The sequence below is a fragment of the Penicillium verhagenii genome (assembly GCF_028828195.1).
Source record: "Penicillium verhagenii strain IBT 33310 chromosome Unknown utg000003l_segment0_segment0, whole genome shotgun sequence".
Classification (NCBI taxonomy): Eukaryota; Fungi; Ascomycota; class Eurotiomycetes; order Eurotiales; family Aspergillaceae; genus Penicillium; species Penicillium verhagenii.
In genome coordinates this window covers 3,817,364-3,824,636 of record NW_026643167.1, presented here as the reverse complement: position 1 = coordinate 3,824,636, position 7,273 = coordinate 3,817,364, and the positions used below count along the sequence as shown (strand labels likewise).

The 7,273-nt window shown below is 51.8% G+C and overlaps 3 protein-coding genes across 3 annotated transcripts; 2 read left to right on the top strand and 1 right to left on the bottom strand.

Annotated features, from left to right (window-relative positions):
- Positions 1-2,321: 2,321 nt before the first annotated feature.
- Positions 2,322-3,268, bottom strand: N7466_002791 (HAD family hydrolase; the record flags this gene model as incomplete). Its single annotated transcript, XM_057162189.1, has 4 exons — positions 2,322-2,803; positions 2,884-2,993; positions 3,082-3,103; positions 3,169-3,268. 4 exons carry the CDS (start codon positions 3,266-3,268, stop codon positions 2,322-2,324), a joined length of 714 nt encoding a protein of 237 aa, XP_057025474.1.
- Positions 3,269-3,679: 411 nt separating this feature from the next.
- Positions 3,680-5,430, top strand: N7466_002790 (GNL3/Grn1 family GTP-binding protein; the record flags this gene model as incomplete). The annotated part of the gene is made up of 3 exons (XM_057162188.1): positions 3,680-3,698; positions 3,763-3,857; positions 3,931-5,430. 3 exons carry the CDS (start codon positions 3,680-3,682, stop codon positions 5,428-5,430), a joined length of 1,614 nt encoding a protein of 537 aa, XP_057025473.1.
- A 583-nt stretch (positions 5,431-6,013) lies between these two features.
- Positions 6,014-7,139, top strand: cbfA (uncharacterized protein; the record flags this gene model as incomplete). Its single annotated transcript, XM_057162187.1, has 3 exons — positions 6,014-6,166; positions 6,330-6,463; positions 6,596-7,139. The coding sequence occupies 3 exons, from the start codon at positions 6,014-6,016 to the stop codon at positions 7,137-7,139; spliced, it is 831 nt and encodes a 276-aa protein (XP_057025472.1).
- Between the last annotated feature and the right edge of the window lie 134 nt (positions 7,140-7,273).

Below are 7,273 nucleotides of genomic sequence, written 5' to 3'. Positions count from 1 at the left end.
TATTTGTCAAAGAAAAGAGAAAACAAAAACAAAAACAAAAAGGCTAGACGCCAATGAGCTAGTCCAGCAAGTTTAATGCATGCAGGCGGATGAACAAGGAAAGAGACAAAGAGAAATGAACTCGGGACTGTCCGTAGGGTCCGCTCGTTCGCAGGCCCCGTTCGATGTACTCTGTCATCATCCCGATACTGTGGTCCAGATCGGAATCCAAAAAAAAACCAAAAAAGAGACAGGCGCCAAAACCTGCTCCTGTATGTGATGAGCATGTCGCCCGCCACATTCGCCACCACGCATACCGTTGGGGACAAGACGGTCGAATGAGAAACGGACAGCAAAAGATAACAAAGAAAAAAGAAAGAAACAGAGGATCGACCACCCGAGTTAATGATCTACTCCCGTTGGAAAATGATCTCCAAGTCCCTTCTCTACTACCTGCAATTCGAAATCTTATCTACCTTTTTTTTTCTTTTCTTTCTTCCAGGTACTTTGGGGGCTAACCTGCTACCGTCACAACTGGGTTATAACTATTTCCCTCAACAACTCCCGGTATTGTGATATCCAGTACTCGAGCACGCCGAGCCAGACTTTCCTCCCGGACCCGTGCGTGACTTCTAACTTCCATCCCTTGCATGCTCTTCCTTTCTCACCGGGACGTGCTGCAACTTACGACCATTAGGGAAGCTCGAAGAGCTCTCTTCCCGCTTCCCCCTTCTCTCCCGGGCTCCGCCGTCGGCAGTACCTGTAACATTTCATCTCTGTCCAATTGTAACAGGACAATACGCTTTGTTGCGGACCCCTCGTGAATGCGGGCCTGTACATAAGAGCTGCAGCAAGCTGCAGCCCTCGTCGAGGCAGACTTTACCACCCAGCCGGCTCGCAGCGAAGTCCGGAGCCAGCTCCAGCTCCAGCGCCAGCGCCAGCGCCTCGCAGTTGTATATGTATATGTATATGTACATGTACTCCGTCAGCCGCGCAAGGTCAAACTTCCACCTTTTTTTTTCGGCCGGATCGGAATTCGGGGGTTGGAATGCGGTCAAATTGGCAGCAGGACTGGAGCTGCGTTAAGCGTGGTCGAGCTTGCATGAACAGCTGTTCGCAGCATCTTCGACAGGGGGTTTAGTTGGTCAGAATGACTTGGATCGTAGATAAGTAACTTTTTATCTTCTTTTGAAACCCCTCTCGCTCTTTGTCTATGGTTCCCGAGGTCGCGGGTAGGGAATGCACGTACCGTGTCATCTTACCGGGGCGTACCTAGAGCAGGTTCTGCAAGGATTGCATTGCAGGCGTTTCATGTCCGCCACCCACGCCATGTAAGAGTCTAGACTACACATGCAATACCTGAGTATACAAGGCGTGAAAGTTGGATGTAATATACGGTGTACTTGGAATCCCGAGCAAGTTCGGGCTAAGCCCGAGACGCCCTACTGCCCGATTAGATCGGATTCGCTGGCTATCATCCCTGTAATGGGTCTGGAAACAAGGGCTTGCTGTCATCACATCCGGATTCTATGCAGCAGGGCGTACTAATGTAGGTCTGGGCGTCAGGTTTGGGTTACATGGTATCGACTCGGAGCATCTTTCTCACCACGCAACATCTTTCTCATACCCGTGGACCCTCAATCGCATCTTGCATGTCTGGATTGTGTAGATGTCTATAGTTATTTGGAATACAACTGTGATATTAGTGGATGGACTGAGCTATTCCCGATTTGTAAAGGGCGCAAATGAGATGCCAAACACCGTGCAACATTGTCGTCACCAGTTGGGATTGCAAGGCTATCATTCGAGAGATTTGAGTGGTTGATCAGGTCACCAAAAGAGATTGGCTATCTTTGCTACATTACCTATGAGAAAGACAGACAAGGCCTCCGGAAGCGACTCGGAAATGCAACTGGTTATCTATTGCCTAATCAGTAGGTGGTTTTTGTTGTGTCAAACGCCACCTGGACATCTCCCCCCTGGAGCGATCATCTTACGTACTAGTAGGTAACGACGGAAAAGGATACCGGTCTGGTCAAGGCCGAGTATCTGAATCATGTAAAGGATACATAGTATGCAACACGGCTCAGCAGCCGGAGCAAAAGTACAATGGTAAAGAACTGAGCGTGGCATTTCAACAAATCGCAAAAGGTAACCACCTATGACGCACATTTATCTACACAGTACTGCTCATATGGAATGTCTCATGGAGCTCTGCCCCGCTTCTATACTCTAGGTTGTATGTTGTGCAACTCGAAACTTGACGCCCTGTGGTAAACTGCAAGCTGCACCTGCAGCAGGCTAGATGCAACCACGAATCCCTGACCCCTGCATCGAGGGTCCTATTGGAAAGCGTTTGAGATCTCAAGTTCGACCCGCCCATCAACAACACTTTTCACCGAAACACTGCGCAAGTCCTCCACAATCCAATCCGCGCCAGCTGCCTGGAGCTTCTCAAGCGAGTGAGTTGTTTTCAACGCAATCACCTTGAAACCCGCTGCCTTGCCCGCCTTGATTCCTGACGGTGCGTCTTCCAAAACCACAATGGATGTCGAGTGTTCGAGTCCCAGCTTCTGGCGACCGAGAAGGTAGCATCGGGGGTCCGGCTTGCCGAGCTCCACGTCCTGCGCGACGACAAGAATCTTTGGCTTGGCGAGCTTCATAACGCCGAGCCAGCCATCAATCAAGGCGGATGTGCCCGAAGTCACGACACCCCATTTGGCCCCGGAGCTTTCGAGTTTGTCAAGGAGGTCACGGCCACCTGGGATCTCGACGGCGTCAGAGCCGTACAGCTGGGGGATTCGGCCTTCGACGAAGTTGACATCTGTGATATGCGTTGAGATTAGCTAGAGTCTCTTTTAGAGTATTTAGCGGTCATCAATTGGACCAAGGCGCAGAACATACACTCCCAGTTGGCCTTGCTCTGGTCGTAAAGTTGCATCACGTCAATGCTTCTCCGGCCATGGGAGGTAGCCAGAATAGTCTTGGGGTCCACACCCAGCTCTTTACCGATTCTGTAGTACAAAATGTGTTAACCTTGGCGCCGTCCATGGACCTATTTCCTTATCGGTGTTCTCTGTGTAATCTTGGGGGGTTACTGACTCATGCCAGTGCTTCACGATAGCTGACAGTTGTTGTTAGCCCTTGATGTCATTTCAAGCTTCCAAAAGGGTTCCCGGGGGTACACACCATCTGTAGAATCCACAATTGTGCCATCAAAATCAGACAAAACACCGTCAAAGGTGTGAACCTGCGGTGGCGCAGAGAAAGAGCCTGTCTCAGATGACATGGTGGGGTGAGGGGTGAGGGGTTGATGTGAGGATATATTTCAAGGTGAAGGTTCAATGTTTAGTCGACAATTGAGAAGAGAGATAAAATGAAACCAGCAGTTTCAAATGTTGCGAGAAGATATTTTATTGTCAAATCCTCTACGGAGATTAAATACAAAACTAGGAATGAAAAGAGTGAGAAACGAGTTAATCTTGGATAATGTCGTATACGACGAAGCGGATCGCCTTCTGGATCCGTTAGGCGTTCCGCATGTTTGCACTGTTTGACCGGCGATCGGCACAACTGATTTTCCGCTTATCGAAATATCGAATAGTCTTGGCACTCAACTTTTTCGAAGCCGACTGTTGAAGCATCAGTGTAATTCCCAGTTCACCCTACTGTTTTCACTCCAGTTGGGCGTATAGGAAAAATGGTTAAGAACAACTTTGGTAAGAAAAGACTGATCCTGTCTCTACAAATGTCCCCCGCCCAGTTCTAACATTTTTTTTTTAGGCAAGTCCTCTAAGCGGGTGCCCGTCCGCTTAAGACACAAGATTGAAAAGGCTGCTGTTGCTAAGCAGAAGAAGGCGAGAAAGCTCGCAAAGACCGTGCGTTATCATAGAACACTCTATATTCCTTTGCGCCAATTTCGATTTGTTTTCTAACGTCTCTATTTTACAGAACCCGGAATGGCGGTCTAAGCTTAAGAAGGATCCTGGTATTCCCAGTCTCTTCCCGTTCAAGGACAAGATGCTCCACGATATCGAGGAGAAGAAGCGCTTGAAGGGCGAAGAGCAGGAGCGTATCCGGGAGGAGGCTCGCGCCCGCAAGATCGAGGCTAAGCAGGCAGCCAAGACTAGCGGCCAGCCTGGCGTGGAAATCGACGAGAACGATCTGGATGAAAATATGGATGTCGAGGGCGACGAGTCCAACCCTATGGCAGCCCTGCTTGCCTCAGCGCGTGCCCGTGCTGCAGAGTACGACGACGAGGAAGAGGATGACGATATGGAGGAGGACGACGAGGACGAGATGGACGAGGACGATGAGGAGGGCGGCGTGGTTTTCGACTCTGCCGTTCCCGATCTGGTCGACGCACACAACCCTACCAAGGAAAGCTCACGGCGCCAATTCGACAAGGTCTTCAAGTCCGTTACCGATTCTGCCGATGTCGTGCTCTATGTGCTTGACGCCCGCGACCCCGAGGGTACTCGCTCAAAGGAAGTTGAGCGCGAGATCATGGCTGCCGACGGTGGCAACAAGCGTTTGATCCTTATCCTGAACAAGATCGATCTTGTCCCACCACCTGTGCTCAAGGCCTGGTTGATTCACCTGCGCCGTTACTTCCCCACCCTCCCGCTGAAGGCATCCAACGGCGCCGGCAACTCCCACTCTTTCGACCACAAGCAGCTGACCGTCAAGGGTACCTCGGATACCCTCTTCCGTGCCCTTAAGTCCTACGCCCACAGCAAGCAGTTGAAGCGTTCTATCTCCGTCGGTGTCATTGGTTACCCCAACGTCGGCAAGTCGTCCGTTATCAACGCTCTTACCGCTCGTCTTAACAAGGGCTCAAGCAACGCCTGCCCTACTGGTGCCGAGGCCGGTGTCACCACCAGCCTCCGCTCAGTCAAGCTTGACAACAAGCTCAAGCTGATCGACTCGCCCGGTATTGTCTTCCCCAGTGCCAACGGCAAGACCTCCAAGAAGTCCAAGGAGAACGAGCAGGCCCGCCTGGTTCTGCTGAACGCTATCCCACCCAAGCAGATTGAGGACCCCATCCCTGCGGTTAACCTGCTGGTCAAGCGTCTTTCCGCATCGGAAAACCTGATCGCCAAGATGCTTGAGGTTTATGGTATCACCACTCTCTTCCCTGCGACAAATGGCGATAAGACAACCGATTTCCTGATCCAGGTGGCTCGCAAGCGCGGTCGTCTTGGAAAGCACGGTGTGCCCAACATTGAGAGTGCCGCCATGACCGTGATCAACGACTGGAGAGACGGACGTATTCAAGGCTGGGCCAACGCTCCGGTTCTGTCCGTTAACACCGTTGCTGATATTGGTACAACTGCCGATGCTGGACCTGCTGCGGACACCACCCAGGTCGTTACTGAGTGGGCCAAGGAATTCAAGATCGAGGGCCTCTGGGGCAACGGCGAGGGTGCTGACGAGGAGATGGCCGAATAAATGGCTTTAATCTCATGTGCTATCACATAACGATACCAGCCGTTCTCGTTTTCGATTTCATTGGATACCAAAAAGTAGGCGTTTTCTTCATATATGGATGTTCTAGTTTTCTCAATCGAAGCATTTTGTCAATTACTCTAGACGAGCGCATAAAGAAAGAGTAGTCCCTAGAATCTTTTTAAAAAAACACACTAAGCATTGTTCTATATACTACCATTCATCTAATGACTTTCCAAGGTTCAAGACAAGAGAAAAAAAATGTATCATGAATGTAAGTTGTCTCGGCACGAAACCCCTGTACCAGTCTCGTCTCCACACCGCGCCAATCGCCAATCCCAACCGCCAACCGCCAGCGCGACGCGGATTTCGCGTTCCCATCCTCTCGCCACTCCAACCACACAACTCTAGCGAAACAAAGACCTCCCACAAAAACTCCAATCCAACCCAGGGGCGGGTCATACGTGCGATATTATATACCACAATCTGGTCTCAACCCAAGACTACCCCCAACACCCACCCGAGCGGTGCTCAAACACAGAGAGAGGGTAAAAAAAAGAGCAAGCTTCCACAGACCACACCGAACATGCCGCCACGCAATTCCACGGCGTCAGTGACGCCCGCAGATCCAGACGAGGCTTCGCTATTGTCCCCCGCGGCCCCGAGCGCCTCCGACAAGCCAATTACCGCCACGGAGCAGCAACTCAAGGCACGGGCTGAGCTGGGTGTCAGTGTCGAGGTAAGCATACATCTACATACACACACTCCCCTCTCCTATCTTCTGCTCTTCTCTTCATGCTCAAAGCACGATCTCGAGAATGAGCTTCGCTTCATGTACCTGGAGCTAGATGGAGGGATAAGCAACGACTGGACCGCACGCATGGTTCTAACTGTATATCCAGGACTACCTTCTCCCTCGCTCGCTAACCATCCGCCTTGCGAAATCCGTTCTCCCACCCAATACCACAATCCAGAAGGACGCTGTCCTGGCCATCCAGAAGGCGGCTACGGTCTTCGTCTCGTACCTATCCTCACAGTATGTGACTCCGTCCCAACCCCAGCCATATGATCACATCTTATCTTGAGAATATACTATTCACCCTACCGAACCCTTCCTTCACTTCCCCTCACTTCACTTAGTAAACACACAACTAACACGCAAAACCAGTGCCAACGACGCAACCCTCAAACGAACGCTCGCGCCCGCAGACGTCTTCGCCGCGCTCTCGGAACTAGAATTCGACTCCTTCCGCGGCCGTCTGGAGCAGGAGCTGGACGCATACACGGAGATCAAGGCCGGGAAGCGGAAGCCCAAGAAGTCGGATGTGAACGGCGCGGCTGGGGAGACTGCTGCTGCGGTCGCGGCGGCTGCTGCTGGTGCGGACGAGGATGTCGAGATGGTGGATAAGCCTGCGAAGAGGGTGAAGCGCGATGGGGAGGCTGCGGGTGTGCAGGAGGGTGGGGATGGGGATGAGACGCAGGATGAGGAGCCGGAGGTGGAGGAAGAGGAGGAGGGTCAGCATGAGGAGGATGAGGAGGAAGACGAGGAGGAGGATGGGGAGGAGGAGACGCAGAAGAGGATCGATGAGGATATTGATCGGGTGGAGGATTTGGATGGGACGGTTAGACCTACTGATCCGGATGCGGAGGAGACGGATGACGACGATGATGGACCGGCTAGCCAGCTGCGTGATGATTTGGGACTTGGCTAATGTGGCTTCAAATAAAGTTGAATGTTACAAGTGGTAGATTCACGGGGTCCCAGGGGTGCTCAACCAGTGCTTGTTGCGGAGATTGGCCTGGTAGGGGATAGCTACCAGATAGCAACAGTTCATGACTGGGGCCG